Genomic DNA, 21,512 nt, shown 5'->3' on the forward strand with positions numbered 1-21,512 from the left:
TTTATTAGGTTGATGCTGATGTTCGTTTTTTCTAGTGCTTCCCAAAGTTTTATTTGTGGGATAGTATCATAGGCTTTCTTCAGGTCGATGTAAACCATATGCAGTTCTTGTTCATATGCTGTCTTCTTCTTAATTAGTTGTGTCACACTGAATAAGTGATCGATCGTAGATCTGCCTGCTCGAAAACCTGCCTGTTCTTCTGCTTCCATATTTGCGTACTCTTTTTCTATTCTATTCTTTATTACTTTTCCGTATACTCTACTGATAGTACTAGTCACTGCTATCCCGCGATAATTGTCACAATTTTTCCTGTCCCCTTTTTTGTGTATTGTTGAAATTATTGATAGTTTCCACTCTTTGGGAACGTTTTCGCCATTTAGGCATTTGTTGAACAGCGTTTGTAGTAGCTTGTACAAGATTTCCGTTCCGTGCTTTAATAGTTCCCGGGTCCTGTTGCTTTTCTATTTTTTAGCGACTTGTATATCTTTTCCACTTCTTTATGATCTATTCTAATTGGAGATCCAGTGGTAACAATTCTTTCCTGTCTGTTGTTTTCTGGTTTGAATTCTTTCCTATCTTCTACGAGCAATTTTTTAAAATGTTCTTCCCACTGTTGTATTTTTATGGGTGATATAATATTTCCCTTTTTGTTCATCCGTAAGGACTTTATAAATCTCCAACTTTCCGTACTTCTGGCTCCCCCAATGTATGTGTTTAGGTGGATGCATTTTCTATCCCAGGATTCGTTCTTCTTTTGTGTTATCTTCTTTCTGACTTTCGCCTGCGCTGCTTTATATAGTATTTTGTCCACGTCTTTAAGTGTTCTCAAGTATTTGTTGTATGTACTTTTGTCTTTTATCTTCTATATCTTTTTCTATGTCCGGGTCCCACCAATATGGCTTTGCTCTTCTGTTTATGTCGTTGTGGCCCAGGGCTTCTAAGGCTGCTTCTTGTATACTTTCTTTTATGTGGTTATATAATTCGTCCGTGTTTCCGAAGAAACTGTTCCTCTTAAGTTTTTCGTTTAGCTTATTCTGATATAAGATTCTAGTACTCTCGTGTTGCAAGCTATCTAGATTGTATCCTTTTGGTTTTGTATCTATTTCGTCTTTGCTGTCTATATTTTCTGTTTTCACATTTCGGCTGGGAAATAATATTTTTGCTTTTACTACATGGTGGTCGCTTCCGCATGTTGCTCCTCTACAAGCTCTTGTGTCCTGTATTCTGATTCCGTATTTAGGTATACTAAAAAAAAATTCAACTCGAAAAATAATAGAAAAATTGAAACAATTTTCCTTAGAATTAAATTTGGATTTATGATAAGAGTAGATTTGGTTCAATAGAGCAGGTCTTATACAGCAGCGTTAAACTAAAAAAATACAATGCCAAAAGACAGCGACAATAAGGGATGTGTGATAACACTGTGATAACTTCTAATGGGATGATAAGGAAACTAACGGAAGTTAGAATTTCTTTTTCCAATTTGACCAAAGTTTATGAACAACGAGGTCCTATCGGATTTATAAACCTAGAATAAACTTCTCTTGTTACTTCCCTGCAAAATAATCATTTATAATACCACGAGTAGTCCAAATTATGTCGATTATTTTTCAAACTGGTCACGAATTATCAATTGTGCTTGGGAATGAATCCACGAGTGCGCCAGCACGAGTGAGATTCGCAAGCACAATTGAATGAGTGAAACCAGTTTGAAAAATAGTCTACATAATTTTGACTACGAGTTGTATTCGGACCGAGGACTATTCCATGAATCAACTTTGGCAATTTGGCAACAAATCGGAAGAAGAAATTAACGCAGAAATCGAAGAAAATGTTTCCAACAACACAAAAAAGACACGTGAGTCCATTTGGAAGGAATTTTCAAGGCTGCATTCATTTGTTAAAAATTATCGCTGGGATCACTGGTGGTATTACCGATACAATTTCCACGAGTGGGAATATTCGGTTCAATTTTTTGAAACCATGGTAACAAATGTGTAAAATTGTGTTTATATTGGTCCATTTTTAACAAATGACAGGGGAATGGAATAGTCACTAGTAATATCCCAGGTGCATGTCAAATTATCGACAATTTGACATGCACGAGAGGATATTTTGGCAGACTATTTCCTGAGAAAAATTTACATGATAAGTAATTACAAATAAACGTAATTCTTTTTAAAATATAAAATTAATACCAAATGATTTTTTAATTAGGACTACGCGAAAATTTGGCACTAGTGCAAATTATCGATAATTGCACTAGTGCAGTATTATCGCTGTGATTCGATCGCTATTGGCTAAAATTCAAATATTCGAGCTTTTTGATTGGCTTAAATTTTTCGAAGGAAATAGTCACCATTAATTTATTTTTATTAAAAAGAATTGTCTATTTTTGAGGAGCTGCTGGATTTTTATTAATCAATAATAATTAATTAATTAATTAATTAATTAATTAATTAACTAAACATTTTGATTTCAAAAGGAATATTTGCGTATTATGTTTGTGCAGATAGTCTTTCAAGAACCGAAATTGGCAATTTTTATCTACGACTAGACGGTTATGGCTATGGTAAAAGTGTGAATTAATTTTTACTTTCCATAAACTACACTAATTTTGAAATTGATGATCTCTTTTTCTAACGGTCAAAAATTTTGAAAAAAATATTTGCGTGGAACCTTAATTAATGAGCCGTGAAAAATTAAAATCTTTCCCAAGAAAAGAGGACAGGGACAGTAACTAGGTGCCAAAATACGTGATTTTAAAAGGGCTTACGTTGTTAGAACACACATCTGCTTTAACTCCGTATCTGCAAAAATTTTCAAGTTTCATATTGTGATGTTATACGGCTCTATATCTTACTTATGTACCTACATATTTCATTAAGAAAAACTCACAAAATTGGCAGTTTCAATAGCAAATATGTAAATATCTGAGACAAGACAACGGTTAGATATAAAGGTTTTATCACTTTACGGCAATTTCTGGAATATACAGCATCGTGCACTTTTATCCGACATTTGAACTTATTTGAAAATAATTTAACAATTAATTGTCAACAACTAACTGAAATAGTAGTTTATTTAACGAGTTTGTGGGTAAATTGGGCTCGTCGGCCTTTAAAACGCTCGTTTCACTCGCGTTTTAAACTGGCCCAATCATGCCAAAAAAGGCCCAATTTACACAATTTACACGAGTTGAATACAACGTTTTTTTGTTCGACGAGCCCCTTAAAGGCTCCAAATCGCTTAAAATCTTTAAAATTAGCTTGACATTTTGTTTTGACGAGTTATGACATTTATCAAAATCCGCTTACACAGGAGAAATTTCTCAAATTCTGACAGTGTCGAACAAAAAATGTCTTTCGTGCACTCGTATGATTTCCACATTCGGCCAGATCCTCGTAGGTTAATTCTCACTCACACGAAATGTGTCACTTTCCACATCTACTCACGTAATATCGATGGTTTAGATACAATAACTAGTGTCCGACCGAAACCATGTTTTCCAGCCGAAACCGAAACCGAAACTATTGAATTCCGTTACTTTTTGGACATAGATCTTTGTAATTAGATACAACTGTCTGTCTTCAATTCAATTCAAAAATAAACAAAAAGATCAACAACAACAAAATGCTTTATTTTGCCCTACGGGCTTTCGGATTCCTGATTACAAAACATAAACATAAAAATAACAATTTATTGTTCTTCCTCACTCCTCTCGTTCTCTATTCTTTCTCTCCTCTTCCTTATTCTTTCATCCATCTCCTTCCCGTCTTCGCTCCCTATTGCTCCCCATTCCCTTCTCTTTCTCACTCTCATTTCGCCGCATGTGTTCGATCTCCTCACTATCCTCGCCTCACCTCCTGCACCTTCTCTCTCTCTTCTCCTTCCTTCCCATTCCTGTTCTCTCTCCCCTCGTCCCCACCTCTGCAACCCGCTATCATTTTCCTCTCTCACACACACTCTCTCCCCTCCCTATTGTACCGAGTGACTATAAATGATTGAAAATTATTTTGTTATGTTGGTGACATATTTGAAATCTTCAGTTGGCAACATCGTTGGCATGACACACGCAATTTTTAAAATTGAAACAAACGTCAAAAAAATCTAAATCGACAGTGTACTTCGTGACTTAACCTAACCTAAATAAAAATGATTGATAGATGATCCACGAGAAGACTTGCACTACCAACCGCATCAGTGTTCCCAATCCACTATTTTCCTTCAATCATTTATAGTCACTCGGTATAATCTATTCCATCTTTAAAAAAACGATAGGTTGCCATGCTTTAATTTTGTTAAATTGGCAGGACTGAGGAAAGTACGTAGTAGTTATATTTAATTTCATTTTGGTTGTAAATCTTTTGTAACTAAATTTGAAGTGCTATGTTGCAAGATGATTCTAAAACAAAAAGTAAATAAAGTTATCAATAAATGTCATTTTGACGTTTTTCCAATTTATTTTAAATTAGACAACACACAGTAATAATTTAAAGGGTTTACTACAAGTGCATAATGCCAAAAGTTGTGTTTGTCGAGTGTTGAAGGGCTAGACACATTTTAAGCGAGGTAGGGCCGATCTAAGTAATGATGCTATTATTAATAGATTGATGGATATCTTCAATGTGACTAATGTGAGAACAATTAATTTGTATTCGATGAAATCCTGAACTGTATAATTAATTTATAGGTGGGAAGATCTGTTATATATTGCATAATTACAAAAAAAAGGTCTGGAGGATACTAGAACAACAAAAAAAGGAAAATCAGAAAAGTGGAACCATTTTTTAAAAGAGATCTGAACGAAATTATTCGTGGGCTAAACATTAGAAGATGATTCGGAATCTAATGATGAAGATAATTCTGAAGATGAAATAATGGAGGAGGTTAAAGTGTAGATGTCTTTTAAAAAAAGTGATTCCATTTTGGAGAACTTATCCGTTTTCTGCTTGTTAAACTAAAGCAAGCGTTCTTGAAACTCATTCAACGACTAAAGCCTCCACCAGGTGTTTTGATTTGTCTTTTTTTTTCAATTGCTATTTTTAATAAAAAATGCTGGGTTCTCTATTAATGTCTTGTAATACAGCTTCAATCGATTCGCAAAAAAGCGTGGCAACACTGTGCCTTCAAAATTTTCAGAATTCCTAACCAAACTTTTATTCAGATATACAGGATGAAATCTGTCAGATTGTCATGGCCAAGCATCGTTTTTTTAAAGTTGGAATACATTATACTTCCATTCTCTTATTCTCTCTCTTCTCTCTTACTTTTCTGTGCCTTTGTCCCTCTACCTTTTTATTCACCTTCTCCTTGTACATTTTCTCGCCGAGTCGTCTTCTTATTCTCTCCTTCTTCTAGCAAATTTTCTTCAGTTTCTCCTGTCTCTTATCCCATCTAAACCAGTCCGGGTTTATCTGTATTTTCCTGTATCCTATTTTCACCCTTTTTCCTCTATCTCTCTCCTCTCTGGCCAACTCTCAAAAAGATCTTTATGCTTTTTATTATAAACCAAACTAAAAAAATTACTGCTATGTCTTAATTAAAAATTTATAGGTATTACTTGATAATAAATCAAATCAACAACGAGCGATAGGCGACGAAAAACAGTTTCGGTTGGAGCCGAAAGTTCGACCGATTTTTGGTCGAAATCGACATCGAATCTTGGGACACTAACAATAACTTGTAACTGCAAATTTTGTCATTTGTGCGTTTTGAAGAGAAACGTGAGAGAAAAGTAAGAAGTTCGGTATTGCTGCATGACAGGAATCGTATTTCTATTAATTTGATTTACGCCGTAAGTTGCTGATAAGTAGAGAACAAAGTAAACATTCCTATGCCGCCAAAATTACAATTTGAAACGATTTGTGCTTACATTACAAGTAATTGCATCCAGGCTAACGCGGTTAATAAAGAGAGATCAAATTAATTTGCAATCGAGTCATGTCTTTTCGATTGATATGTCCAGATCTAACCTGTGTTTTAAACTGTGTTTTTTGTTCAAGAAACGACATATGATTTCGGATTCATGGATAACTCGTACAAATTAATTTGATCGCTCGATATATGACGTATTATTTTGTAATTCTAGTCGGTATTTCACGTTAAAGTTGATAATTACAAGATGAAGTTAATTTAGCTGAAAGGGTGACTTTGATTGAAATGCTATTTCTCTGAATTTTTATTATTTCACGAGAACTGCGAAGTCGAGTTCAAGAGTATGCAACACACTGTGCAGATTTCTAATGTTAAAACAACGTTAAAAATTAAATATTACGACCACGTCGTCCGGTTTCAGTCAGTTATGTTCTTCAAGTTCTTTGTGCTGAAGATTCGACTAACTAACACAACATTATGTATTTAAAAATATATATATTTTGAATGTGATAGGTATACCTACACTTGTATCTGCTATTTAAAAAATCCATTCAGCTTGGCAAAAATCAGATTTATCACGTGTACATGTTAATATTTTATTTACATTATTTTATTATCTCCATTAGTAATACAATTATTTTTTAGCAAACATGTTGTGTAAGCAAATTGCCTCAGGTATTAAATTAATCCAGACATGGCCGCCCCTGAAAAATCTCGGCAACCAAGGTTTTCCTAAAAAAATCCAGTAACTGTATCTACACCGCACAGGTATCGCATGTGGTAATGAATGACTTCATAGAAAACGACAGAACATCTCGGTGGGTTATTTTAAGATCGAAATTTATTTTTGTCACAACTCAAATCGACTCTGTTATTAAACGGTCGCATTAGCGGGTTTATATTTAATTCACGGATGGTGATTTAAGTTCTTGACTGAGCTTAATCAGTTTACAACTGTCATTATATTCAAGAGGTGAACACCAACGACCCCAAAGTATAAATACTGATAGACACAAATTTTCAAGATTATTTTATGTTTTATCTCCACTAAAAGTACTACGCGCTTCGTTTCAACATCGACAAATGTCTACAGAAAAAGTTGATCAAGCGGTAAGTGTCTTTACATAACAATTACCTTCATTACTTTGTATTTAATTTAGTTTTGACGCTTGAGGTTATTTTTATTTAAAGTAGCTAACACAAATAATTACATCACTGTGTACTGTGCAAAATATCAAGTCGGACCGTTTTAACATTAATTTATTTCATATAAATTGATAGTAGGTCGATTCTATATGCGCCGTTGGTAGAATTTTTTTATTTAAATTTGTACGGTCAATTCGCAACTTATCTAAATAAATATTGCGTTGAAATTTCATTATATAACACCGATGATAGATGAGTTAGGTGGTATGCTTTCATGTAAAAATAAATATTTACGTATATAATATTGTCGTCTATATAGTAAATATTTTCTGTAGCTAATCGTTTAAACTAATAATTGATCTTTACTGATTAGATTTTTGTCGCAAATAAGCATTTTTAAAGTGCTGCATCTATTGCTTATTTTTTTATTATCCTAGCATTTACATCAAAAAAGGACCTTGAAGAAAATGAAATAGTTTCTTACTTTCCGCTTTCCATTAATTGTCCAGAAATTATATTATTTTCATAAATTATTTAGGTACGTCTTATTTTGTTTATTCTGTTAGATTCTACTTATAATAACTCATTAAGAGATTCTTTTGCTGTTGAAAGCTTATCGCTATTCATTATTTTGTTTATTAGCTCATTCATAAAGTTCCCCCAATATAGAAACTTATTTATTTCATATAGGTAATGAAATATTGTTGATTTTGATCAGATTAGATATAATCTCTATTCTCTAATTATTATTAAATGAAACAACATAAAAGTAAAGTAGAATGATAATCTATGGGTGGATTAAAAAATTGCACTGAGATTGTTTTATCTTGTTTTCTTTTATTATTAATTGTGATTGATAGAACCTATCTCCAGAAAAATACTAGAAGTAGCGCCTGTCGAAAAACTTAGTGCAGCATAATAATTTCGAAAATGCTTGAATAAAACACATTTCTATTTCTACACATATACAGTGAGCGGCAAAAGTATGGAATAAATTCCTTAAAAATTAAACAAAATTTTTTTCAAAAAAATCTTTGGACAGGTCAATTTTAGTTTATAAAAATACACGTTTTAGTACCAAAGAAAATTCCAAGCAGTCAATTGTTTTCGAGTTATGACGTCATCGATACTTTTTTTAAATGGAAACCCCCTATTTTTCTTCTCGATTCTGATAGCCCTTTTAATTGTCTAAACGCCAGTACAAAAATTTTGTTATCTTATATAAGGAAATTTTTGAGAAAAAAAATAATAAAGTTGGAAAAAATAAATTTTATAACGAACAAAAACAAGTCAAAAACTGTGTTAGTAAGTTATAAACTAAAATTGACCTGTCCAAAGATTTTTTTGAAAAAAATTTTGTTTAATTTTTAAGGAATTTATTCCATACTTTTGCCGCTCACTGTATATGTATGTCCAGTGTGGAACAAAATGATGTTCATCTAGTTACCTTTGCATTATATTTTGAGGTTGGGGTACAACCTCAAAATATACATCAAAATTCCAAATGTGATTTATTGCGAATGGATGAGATCGGAAATACGCCCTAGAAAGTGTTTTCTTGCATGGTATACATTTTGATCGTTTGTTAATTCAATTCAATAAATTGTAAAATATAATTATCAATTTGATTGATGACATTTATTGCCAGACGTACATGGATGGCTATTTCAAAAAGGGTAGAGTGGTACAGAAAATTTACATGTGAAAAAATTCCAAAGCCAACTAGATGATATTAATTTTCTTCCATACTGTATGTACTTATACAGGGTTATTATAAATGTTAGAAACATCTATACGTATAGGTAATAAAAATGAAATGATGTTCCTTGGTAAGCGCATCACTTGAGAACGGCTGGACCGATTTGGCTAATTCTTTTTTTTTAATGTTTGTAATAGTCCGAATCAGGTTTTTATGTAAAGAAAAACTGTAAAAGTTGCCGGGAAAATTGGAAAATTCGGGAAAAACTGAAAGTGCTTTTTTCTATGGGATTTTTGTGATGGATATGCATAATTCTTTTTTTGTTTTGTTTGTTATAGTCGTGAAAAAGTTTTCAGGAAAAAAAAATTGGGACAATTACAAAGGAAAGTCGGAAAATTAAAATAATTCGGGAAAAACTGAAAGTGCTTTTTTGTATGAACTCAAGACCATAACTCAGGATTCGAACAATGGCTATGCGTAATTCTTTTTTGGTTTTGTTTGTTAAGGTTTTGGATAAGTTTTCGGAAAAAAAATTCGAGACAATTACAAAGGAAAGTCGGAAAATTAGGACAAATTTCAAAAATTATAATTTTTGTATGCACTCTCGATCATAACTGACAATAGGAGCTACATATTTGCTTGATGTTTTTTTTTCAATTGAAAAAAAATCTGGAAGATTTGAAGAAAAATCTGGAAAAACGCAACCCAGTAAATTAAAATTAAATTACATTTTTAACTTACCCGACCAAAGGTAGGTAAGTTATTGTGATCGGTCCAAAATTTCGAATTGCTAATTTCATCAGATCTTTACGTTTTGAGGTCCTCTGAACACGTTTATGAAGTTTTTAGAATGATGTCTGTCTGTGCGTCTGTATGTCCCACTTTTCGTTCTCCCACGATTACTCAAAAACGCTTTGACCGATTGCTTTCAAATTTGACCAACACAAACTTACCAATGGTCTCTCGAGTTGAAAAGCTTTTGGTGTCAATCGGACCACGGGGGGAGGAAGAGGGTGGGGATAGGTCGAAAAAATTATAAGGGAACATGGAAATTTGACTTTACCGTTTGAAAGGGCATGTGTTTCTATGTCGGAAACGATGTTTATCATTTGCGGATTTTTCCAACATGGTGGACTTATGAAGTAATTTACGTCTTCATAGATTGACGGCGATAACTGCTGAAACTTTTAACAAAAAAATCTCGGATCTTGCCATTGGAAATAACTCTGTAATAGTGACCACCGAATAGAGTTTGGTGTCAATCCGACTACGAGGGGTGGAAGAGGGTGGGGGTTATTTTAAATCATCTATTTGCTTTGTACAGAGTGATTCAAGTTTTACAGCCCGAGCGAAAACACCCACTTCTAATCGATTTAAAATTCTCACAAAATTCAAGAATGATTGTGTATCGCTGTAGAACATTCTCTAAAAATTTCAATTTTTTTAATGAAACAGGTAAATATTTCGTTTTAATTCAATAACCGCTACATTAATTTTCATAATTTTTTACTGAGAGTTCTTTCAAACGTTTAGGAAAAATTTGTTGCTATTGAAATCATGAAAGCATCACCGGTTTTTGAAACAAATGGAATTTGATATTAATGTGCAAAATTTAGCTATGATTTATTATTACATTGGGCGGTCACTTCCACAAAAGATGTTGACATGGGTTATTTATGGTACACTTTAGGGACTAAAGAATTAGCTACTAGAAAAATTCTCAACAGAGGTTTACCAACAATGAGGCATTTGTTTATGACATTGCAGTTGTAAATCTTGATCATTTTTCCCTGTTAATGTTAAAATTGGATTAATTCAAAAACTAATCCTTTTCTTTTAATGCGAATTTAATGAATATGTTCTTTGAATTAATTGTGAATTATGAGCGTGCACGGAAAACTTTTTTTTTGCTCAAAATCAATTTTTTTAATTTTATGGCTCCGAATGAAGTGATACAGGAAAATTGACTGCAGACGTTTGAAGCCTTATACAGGGTGTTTCAAAATTCGCGAATTCCGAATTCAGAGCGTTGTAGGGGATCACTTCAGTAGTCCAAATATGGAAATAAAAAAAATCGGGACTCCCCCCACAAAGATACATTAGTCTGAGGGTGCACTCTTCAAATACAGGCTGAAAAGTTCAGTGTTTATTATTATTTATGGTGTAGATAATTGTGGAATATAATAATTAATAACGTAAAACAATTTTTTGAAGAATAACTTTACTTTGAAGTAAAAAAATCTTAAACGTTTGTAATTTTTCTTAAAAATGGAACTGCAACAACGTGGCTAGAATAGTATTTTGTTACTGTGGATATGCAGGCTGCTATGAATTGAACAGAATTAAAGCGATTTTTTTAAATAAGTATTTACGAACTCCACTGGGTCCTTCCCTACCACGCTCTGAATTCGGAATGCGGCAATTTTGAAACACCCTGCATGAAGGGAATGTAACCCTAAAGTTTCGTAATTTTTACTAATTTTTTAATAGGGTTAATCGTGCGGGCGGTAAAACTTGAATCACCCTGTATTTTTATAGGTATGTATAGCATCTATTAGGTACATTTCGTAATTAGTGAATGTCAAATGCATAAAGTTATATAGTTTTTATAGTGGATATAAATTGTAGAATCATAAAAGGAAACAAGACTGATTAAACAGAGATTTTTAGATAGTAGATATTTGTACCAGTTTCGCAAAAAGTAATTATTTTATTATTTTACTGTTACGGTTTATCACTTTATAGATCAACAGGCGATAACATTCTCAGAAATTAGTGAAGCAAACAATGACCGGAAATTGGGTTTAAACAAGGTTTTCGAGCTATACTCGTATCTAAGAGAATTTTAAAAAATACAGTTCTAAAAACTCATTCTAGGTGCATGGAAGATAACATGCACGGGCACTCACACACCTTTCGTCACATCGCGTCAGACGTTAAAAAGACAAACATAGTTGAATTTTGAATTACAAGACATGAAACGAAAGATTTTGTAAGCACCCTTAATGAAAACTGTAATTTTACGTACTCACAAGCAGACGAAAAAAACTCTTTTTCGGACGCTGACCATGGCGCCATCTGTTGGTCCGTTTAGTAAGTTAGCAACGAAACTCACAAAACCGATAATTGTCCTGTCACCATAAATTATGTAAATAAGTAATTGTATGTATTGCGAATAATAAATTTCTAGTTTTGTTGGCAAGCTGATAACAAATACTATAAAAAAAAAAATTCTATTTGAAAAAGATAGATACAAAACAAATCTGTCATTTTTCCAATGATGTCTTTTGCTTTGTAGTTCGTACGGTCGCCTAAAAATTTTTATGTGCACATCTGCCAAAAAGTGCCTTTTGTCCTCTCCTGTTTTTAAGCCTCGGCTGCGCCTCGGCCAAAAAATTCAGACTCGGGCGATAGAGATGCTCTTTTTGGCCTTGATACACAAATAACTGAAATGTCTCTTTACAGATTGTTACATAACATTATGACGTTAATAGAACAATCTATTTTTTCATGTATCCTAACTACGTTTTATTTTATTTATTCTAGATTCGGGATGGGTGTAAGGAGCTTGTTTTGGATTTACCTACCCTCAAAGAAATTTCAAAACGGTTTCTCAACGATGTTAACAAAGGCCTGAAGAAAGAAACTCATCCCACGGCGATCGTCAAATGCTTCGTGACTTTCGTCCAAGACCTTCCCAACGGTTCAGGTAGTAACAGCAAAGAACAAGTGATTATGCTTACTATTCATTTTGTGGTTTTTCATTATTTTCCTGCATCACTGTCCACTTGTTCAATGACACATTAAGGTCATAGGTAACATTTAATTATGTTTGCGCTTAGTTAATCTTTCACCCTAAGTCAACACATTCGCAATCGATTTTCAATAGTTTCAATGACGACAACCCTTTTCAGAAAAAGGAAAATTCCTAGCTTTGGACCTGGGCGGTACAAATTTCCGCGTACTATTAATCGAATTGAGTAAACACCATTTCGAGATGAGATCAAAAATTTACGCCATTCCCCAACACATCATGCTGGGCTCAGGAGAGCACCTGTTCGATCACATCGCTGACTGTCTGGCAAAGTTTATGAAGCAGGAACATGTGATGGACGAGACATTACCCTTAGGTTTCACTTTCAGTTTTCCCCTGACACAGACAGGTCTTACGAAAGGAACATTAGAAAGGTGGACAAAAGGTTTCAATTGCTCGAACGTCGTTGGAAACGATGTGGTCCAGATGCTGAAAGACGCCATCGCCAGACATGGGGTAAGTGAGAGGAGTTTTTGATGGTAATACAGAAGCCGTTTCTCAACTAACTGTGAAAAACTAATGTTGAGATAAGAAGTGTTGCATGTGTCAATGTCACATGATTAGTTTAGAGATAAAATTGCAGACGACATTTCAGGATTTACGTATTTGTGTGTCAGCGATTTTAAATCACAGGAACATTAATGTCCTGTGCCTGGGTTACTATCTAGCTATTGTCGAATCGGTGTTATAGTTGGTGAGTCGCACAATTGAGTATATTTCTGGTTCAAATAAAGCATGCATATGTGAAAAAGCAATATAAACATGAGCATATTAACGCAGTTTTGAGATAGCTTTCATACAGGGTTACAGATTTGAAAAACATTGGTGAAATGTGTCACTTGTGTTAACCCGTCTAATGAAAATTAACGGCTTCTTAAGGTTTTTATTAATAAAACGTCATTTATACCGCCTCGCAATGGAAATACATACTCATAGACATGAATATTAATTTCGAGAATGTAGTAACTTGCATCTAATTATTTGAAAGACGATAGCGTCATATACGGTGCGATCAATTAAAAAATAAATCGAGTCGGCGTGTTACCTATGGTAACCCATGCTATAGCATAGGCTCCAAAGCAAACTCGATTTATTTTTTAAATGATCGCTCGGTAGATAAAACGAACAATTTGCGAGTAATCCTGATATTGATTTAAATTTTTCACATCTAAGAGTAATTGAATCAAGTCAGTTTCTAACTCAAAAACAACCTTTTTATGGGCCAAACAATTGTAATGACGACTGTCACCAGAATTTCATTTTTCATCGATATCTTAACATCCGCCCTAAGATCAGTTTTTGATTATATGGCGCCAGTGTCTTATTTAAAAAACGTCTAATAGTGAGAACGTACAGTGGCGAGCACGGAATTTCGCACACATTGGACATTTCACTGACTTAATTTTATTAAAATGAGATACCTACTGGCGGCAGTTTCGTGACAGTTTAGGTGAAACATCAGTCATGATCACATATATCATGCGTATCCCACCTCATTATTGATTATAATGACAATAAAGCTTAGACTAGATAGTTTTTTTTTAATGACGTACAAATTGGCGTGCGAAATTCCGTGCTCCCCACTGTACTATTCCGGATACGGAATCTTGGCCAACATTTTTTAGACATTTCTAAAAAAATGATGTAAACCAGTCATTAGTGTCATTAATGAATGACAATTATTAAAAATCACTTTGAAGTTTTTCTTGTGACATCAAAAAAGCAGGGAAATGGCATTATCTAGCATTATCGAGTCAAAAGTTGGGTTATATTCAATAAAGGCCAGTTCACACATATTTGTCAGTTAAATGTCAGTCGTGGCCAAGATTCTGTGTCCGCAATAGTACATATAGTGAAATTTTTTTAATAAACAATTGTCAATGTCAAAATTAAGTAAAAAACCACTCTGTACCACCCCAAAATGTGCACATATGGGCCAGCTGTATAACAATTTTACACCAAATCATAGGTTATGTTCATTGCACTTCCCGGACCTGTTTTCCGCGAAATCATTTTCAAAACAAATTTAATGAGAAATCAGCGGAAATATTTTTCGAATTTGAAATAAAATCTCGCTCGTCAGGGCGCAGGCTCAGTTAGATTAAAAAAATGTTGACACTCAGTGTGACTAATCGTATTATCATGAAAATCACTGTTTGGCTCGTACCAACATGATAACGTTTTGACAATTGTTTATTAAAAAATTTCAATTATACTCGAAATGTATCCATGTATGAGGTAATAACAATTGAGCTTCGATTTTTTTTTTCGATGGAAGGTTATGTAAAATTGTGTTTTTGTCTGTTATGTCAGAGTTATGTGTAGATTTGGAAAATGTTGTCCATAATGAAAATGAACTTTTCCGACGACCACTATGAAAAATGCGTAAATTCGCACAAATAACTATTATTGAAAGTTGGCTATAATGCAAATAGCGAACCGGTGAACAATGAAACTGGTTAGCCAATCAAATACCTTCTAGCCTGTGCGCAATGAAATCATTGCACACAGTTGTAGTAACCATGGCCACCAATGTATGTTTTGTCCGCAGCTCTGTCGAATAATATTTGAAGTTTGAAGGAATACCGAATATTAGCGTTTCTTTTTGTGGTCGTCGGAAAAATATCGTGTATACCACGTGTTGAAAATTCGATTTCACACTCGTTTGCTTAATAAACCACGCGCCTACGGCTTGTGGCTCAATTCTGCAAACTCGTGTGAAATCTTTCATTTTCAACTCTTGATATACAATATACTATTGGTCATGATTTTTGACTGAGGTAAAGTTGGTACAAAAAAAGAAATACTGTCGCGAGCAAAAAAAGCTGGTCAATTGCTTTGACGCAATGGAAAATGATGTATTGTAAAACGGTCTTATATGTATATCATAACCTATCATCATGTTGTATGACATGATTGACATTGATTAATTAATTTTTTGACACTTTGTTGACGTGGGCATAATCAGGCAGGGAAATTTTTTAATTTGTGACAATCTAACCAAATTTTGAAATGACATTGACGACCACAATTTTTTGCTCGCGACAGTACCTCTCTTTGATGTCCCATAAAAATTAAAGGAAAAATTATTTTTGGCCAGTGAAGAGCATAAATGTGACTAAGATAAGCGGCTCTACCTAATTGGTTCCTATATTCCAATACTGATAATATTTACTTCTTCCATTTGCTAGTTCCTTCAGGACAAAAATGTAGAAATTGAGCAGCAATTTCCAAGTTTACCATAGTAAAGTCCTTGTAATACCCCAATAACGCAGTAAAATATCCTTGTCTAACATAACAATTTTAGATGAAATGGACAACTACAAAAAAAACCTATCTTTGCTAGATCAATTGAATCTTGTTGTTTTATAAATATATTGGGTGGTTCAAAATGTTTGTGGATAAGTATGGCAACTATGTACTATTGCGATCAAAAAATTTCGGACACTAATGTCATCGTGCTGTCATACATTCTAAAACGACCCTTATGTATTAATAACCTCAATTTTGACTGTGTCAATTTTGAAAATGTGAATGTCAGATTTACCGAGAAAATATTCAAAAAGTTGTAAAAATCAGACAAATGGAATAGAACGAGGTTTTAATTAATAAAAAATATAAAACAAATACCGAAATGTACTCGCATATTAAAAAAATTATATTTTAAACCGGTGTCAAATTGACAACAATTTCATCTTTCATGTGACAGTTTCAATAAAGCATGATTTAGAGTAATTTTTTTAATGTGACAGAAGTTTGATGTCCAAAATTTTATGATCGTAATAGTACTATGCCAGCGAATAAATTTCGGACACCAATTTCATGTCATTGTCATTAGTTGTAAAACACCCTTTACATATTAATATCTCTATTTTTCACAGTTGTCACTTTGACACAATTCACATGTTCAAATCATGAGATTCAGTTAATCTGACGTTACTTTGAAGTATTGAGAAAATAATTTTAATATGTCAGAAATTATGACAATAAAGCCTAGACTACATTTCATTTTTCCAAAAGACAACAAATTTGGTGTCCGAAATTTATTCGCTGGCATAGTACAAACATTTATTTGAGAACTGTGTGGGTGGGGTAGAGTTGACATTTGTATGACATTTCATATACGTGCATTTGATTTTTTTTTATAACACTGCACATTAACTTGACAATTTTCAAAATTGCGCGAATATAAACTGTCAAAGAAACGTCAACTCTATCCTACAATTGGGGACACGGAAAACTGGGCAGATGTGTCATTCAGTTGTCAAAATTTCTAAACCATACCTTAGCTACTCATAACCAACTTGACAGTTTTTTTGAAAATATCAATCATAATGACGGTAAAGGTGCATTCACATTGACACTTTTTGAAATGACAATAACAGACTGCCCAGGATTCCATGTCCCTCATTGTACCCACACAGTTGCCACATAAATTTTCGTACTATGGCGGACAATAAATTTAGGCCGGCAAATTTCTGACATTTCAAAAAAGTCAATGCAAGCGACCATTTATTGTCATTTTGACTGATGTGTCAGTTTGTCGAACTGAAGGTTTTCAAGCTGTTTGGCGTTTCCTTCGCCCTTTTCGTAACTTACAGATCATGACGCACTAGCATAACTGATTTGTAGTAGCACTTCTCTCTGGTGCACGCTTCTTTTCCCAATTTTAATTTTGATTATCGCTGTCACGATGACAAGAATGACAAAAATCGAAAATGGGGTTAGTTGAACATAATGCCAGCTTCACATTTTGATGTTAAGCCAATGACAGGCCGGCCTAAAATTATTGTCCGCCATAGTACATAATTGCCATACTTATCCACAATCATTTTGAATCAACCAATATATTATGCATAACATGTTATCGTGCACATACATTTTATACTTAATTAAAAATAAATGCTTTCATTCTACTGACTTGGGGTATTACATGGACTATAGTTAGATCCGGTGTATGTTCAATTTTAAAATATGTAGATCCAAAAATGAAAAGAACAACATATTCATACAAATTAAACAAGTTTGTATTGGTTTAAGATTGGGTTGTAATCTTTGTACACCTCATATTTGCAAATGCAATGCGAAAGTTGACGAAATTGGCACCCACGGTCCACGGTCTAAGTTGTTTCAAAAGCAGTGGTAGATATTTTCAAGACAACGATATTTTTAGGGTGTTTTTGAAAGCGACAATTTCGAAATTTATTTGTTTAAATGTGATTTTATGATATTCTACTTCATTTTGAGGTTATAAAATGGTTATGAAATGTGTATTTTTTGTTCGACACTGTCAGAATTTGAGAATTTTCTCCTAGAACGGATTTTGATAAATGTCACCCCTTGTCAAAACAAAACGTCAAGCTAATTTTAAAGATTTTAAGCGATTTGGAACCTTTAAGGGGCTCGTCGAACAAAAAAAACGTTGTATTCAACTCGTTCGTGTGTAAATTGGGGTTTTTTGGCTCGTTCCACTCGCGTTTTAAAGGCCCACTCGTGCCAAAAACCCCAATTTACACAAGAACTCGTCAAATAAACTACTATTTTGTGATATTTTGAAGATATAGGTATTTTCAGATGTGATGGCGGAAACAAAAGACTGAGAAATGTCACAAAATTGTATTGTCAGTGTCAAATTTCTCATAAACGCCGTAAAAAGGAATGTTTAGGTAAATTTAAATTTACGCTAAATAGATTGAACAAATAAAAACTCGTTCTTTAATTTTTGTCAGTGGTTCAAAAGGAAAAGTTATTCTCATATAATCAAACGTATTACAAATAATTTCTCTAGTTTGACCATGAATAACTTTCTTATTGCCAATCTGCTGCATTTCTGTCGAAATCACGAACGTCTTTGAGAAATTAGACACTGACAATACAATTTTGTGACATTGCTGTCTTTTATTTCCGCGTAAAAAAATGGCATTATTAAAAAAGTTACATATTTTATAAAAATATTGATTATTTGAAGATTTTTTCTAATTTCAAAAATGACGAGAATTCTTGTGAAGAGGCCATTTTTACAAATTCACATTTACATAAATTGGTTATTTTTTTATGATAATTTAGCTGATTAGTCTATTAACTAAAAACAATGTGAATTTGCAAAAGGTGTTCTTGTATTATTTGTACTTTTAGGGTTTCTTTGAAAATGAGAGTATAGAATCTATTTTTTTTTTAAATGGGATTTCTAAAAAAAATGTTGTTTTATAATACGAGTATGATAATGTAATTGTAATTTTTTTCCTTTTTGGGTCTGTTTTAAAAATGTAAGTTACAACTTACAACATATTCACACCTTATCTACCTGCTTACCGTTTTTATGAAAATCAGATGTGTCATACGTAATGTGAGTGTTTTTTATAGGACGTAAAAATTGAAGTGTGTGCTATACTAAACGACACCACGGGAACGTTGATGTCTTGCGCTTGGAAGAATCCAAACTGCAGAATTGGGCTTATCGTTGGTATGTTGTAATTGTTTTTATTTTTTAAGTATCTACTAATTGTAAATATTTCAAAAACTTTCAAGAAACGTACAGGTCGCTAAAAAATATGGAAACAGTTAAATTTTTGGAAATGGTTTATCGGAATTCTTCGAGATTTGGTTTAGGGTTAGGGGAAGTTAAACCGTTTTCAAAATATTTAACTGTTTCCATACTTTTTAGCCAGCCTGTATGTATAACATAAAAAGGAGAAATACGTACCGTGTAAAAATAATTAACAGTCTTGTTTGGACTTTATTCATATCAACATATACTGTGACTGTTAAGAATCATCAAAATATTTTTTAGGTACTGGTAGTAACGCTTGTTACGTGGAGAGACAGAAAAATGCTGAATTATTCGACGATGTGGACAAGGGATCTGGTAATGTAGTAATTAATCTGGAATGGGGAGCGTTTGGGGACGACGGTGTTTTGGATTTTGTGAGAACCGCCTACGATCGAGATGTCGACACAAATTCCGTCAATCCTGGAAAACAGCTGTAAGTTAAGACAACTCGAAAAACATGAAAATTATACATTTTTGCAGGCACGAAAAAATGATTTCTGGAATGTATATGGGCGAATTAACTAGACTCGCCTTAGAGAGGTTCACAAAAGAAGGTCTCCTATTCGGCGGCAAAGCGTCAGAAGCTTTGTTCACTCGTGGAAGGTTTTATACCAAATATGTGTCAGAAATTGAAAGTGATCCTCCGGGAACTATAACAAGTTGTCGGGAGATTCTAGAAGAATTAGGTAGATCAAGAAAAATGTGTTATTAAATTGAGTAAGTAATTGATTCTTTTTCAGATATCCATCATGCCACTGATCAAGATTGTATCAACGTTAGATATGTTTGTGAACGCGTATCAAAACGTGCTGCAGATTTGGTATCTAGTGGAATAGCAACATTATTAAATAAAATGAATCAATCAAGAGTTACGGTAGCAATCGATGGGTCAGTTTATAAATACCATCCGCATTTCCACAACCTCATGATGGAAACGATTTCTCAACTGGTCAATCCTGGAATTACGGTATATAGTTATCTAATACTTAACGAAAGTATTCTAAATCTGGTTCATTTATTAGTTCGATTTGATGCTATCAGAAGATGGGAGTGGTCGTGGAGCAGCATTAGTGGCGGCGGTCGCATCCCGTATTCGACAATAGTAGAAATTTATTAAAAAAAATATATATAGTTTTAGTTTTCAAAAAATCGAACGGAGGACCCTAACGGAAATTTTGCGGGGCTGCCAATTTTCTTTCAACAATTTTTTTTAAATGGAAGTTGTTAAATGCATTTTTAGTAGGTGTGAGACGATGGTAAAAAGTGTAAAGTCCCTGTTCTCCTAATGTTCGATAATTCTGTTTACAAATTTATTTTTGTTAAATAAAAAATAATTTATTTGTGGTGGGTTTTTATTTGACCTTACTAATATGTGTTTTGGAAGTGACGACCCCAGTAATGAACATAAAAAGAATGCTTCAATAAAGGTATTTACCATTTACTCAAACATGATGTACAGATAGCGAAACATCCACAATAGCTACACTACTCCTATTCAGTTGGTTTTCTCAATGAAATAAGGTTCCATTCTAATTTTTTTTTGTTCGACACTGATAATTTGAGAATTTTCTCCTTTGTGAACGGATTTTGATAACTGCCGCAACTTGTCAAAACGAAACGTTTAGCTAATTTTTTACAAACAAACCGTGAATTTGGGTGCGCGTCATTCTTTTATTGAAGGAATAAAATGTCGTATTCTACGAGTTCCGAGGAAGGTGAACGACACCAAGTCATATCCCCATCGCCATTGTAGCGCAAGCAAAAGAGGCGATTGAAAAATGGTTCCCCTAAAATCAAGATTATTATACGGAAAGGCGAAAGGAGTACAAACTATCGTATGATGATCAAAAAGTCTTTGGATCGCGATAGCAATGCAATGTAAAAACCATCTATAGAATTATTTACTTCTACTGCCCGTAATTTTTATTGTACCGTAAGAGCAAAAAAAATGCCATCAAAGATAGCTATGAAAAAGAAAGTGCCGTGTCTTTGATTAAGAAATTCATCATGCATTTGTGGAATCCTGAAATGGATTATTTAAATAAAAAATTATAAGTATTATTGCATTTTTTTCCCTGCAATTTACAGTGCACAAGCGCATTATGAACTGTCATAGCTATCCTTGATGGCACTTTTTTTTTGCTCTTACGGTACTTCAAAGTAGCGCTAATCTCTCACTCATTTAAACATAAACCAGGCGAATAAACCCAATTACCTACCATTTTCACCACGATTTCCATTACTGTAGTATGATTTAATAATAAAAAATTTATGTTGAAACATTTTGAATTATAACCTGCTAACTTGAAAGTTGTCAGAAATAATTGAAATAAATAATTTCATAGATAGAGGTATTTTCATATTTGGTGGCGGAAACAAAAGACTGAGAAATGTCACAAAAATGTTTTGTCAGTGTCAAATTTCTC

General features: G+C 33.4%; 1 protein-coding gene across 1 annotated transcript; it reads left to right on the forward strand.

Moving 5' to 3' along the window:
• Window positions 1–6,703: 6,703 nt before the first annotated feature.
• On the forward strand, window positions 6,704–20,426 carry LOC138134726 (hexokinase type 2-like). The gene is made up of 8 exons (XM_069053179.1): window positions 6,704–6,987; window positions 12,269–12,431; window positions 12,637–12,992; window positions 18,900–18,999; window positions 19,327–19,519; window positions 19,567–19,772; window positions 19,827–20,053; window positions 20,109–20,426. Exons 1-8 carry the CDS (start codon window positions 6,961–6,963, stop codon window positions 20,187–20,189), a joined length of 1,353 nt encoding a protein of 450 aa, XP_068909280.1. The 5' UTR covers window positions 6,704–6,960; the 3' UTR covers window positions 20,190–20,426.
• Window positions 20,427–21,512: the final 1,086 nt, after the last annotated feature.

Source organism: Tenebrio molitor, chromosome 7 (genome assembly GCF_963966145.1).
Source record: "Tenebrio molitor chromosome 7, icTenMoli1.1, whole genome shotgun sequence".
NCBI lineage: Eukaryota > Metazoa > Arthropoda > Insecta > Coleoptera > Tenebrionidae > Tenebrio > Tenebrio molitor.

What these genes read in the sequence shown, in the direction of transcription:
- LOC138134726 (XM_069053179.1), top strand. Translation starts at nt 6,961, where the DNA reads ATGTCTACAGAAAAAGTTGATCAAGCG. An exon ending in CAGAAAAAGTTGATCAAGCG is followed by an intron (nt 6,988 to 12,268) that starts GTAAGTGTCTTT and finishes TATTTATTCTAG; the next exon opens with ATTCGGGATGGGTGTAAGGA. An exon ending in TGGTCAATCCTGGAATTACG is followed by an intron (nt 20,054 to 20,108) that starts GTATATAGTTAT and finishes TTCATTTATTAG; the next exon opens with TTCGATTTGATGCTATCAGA.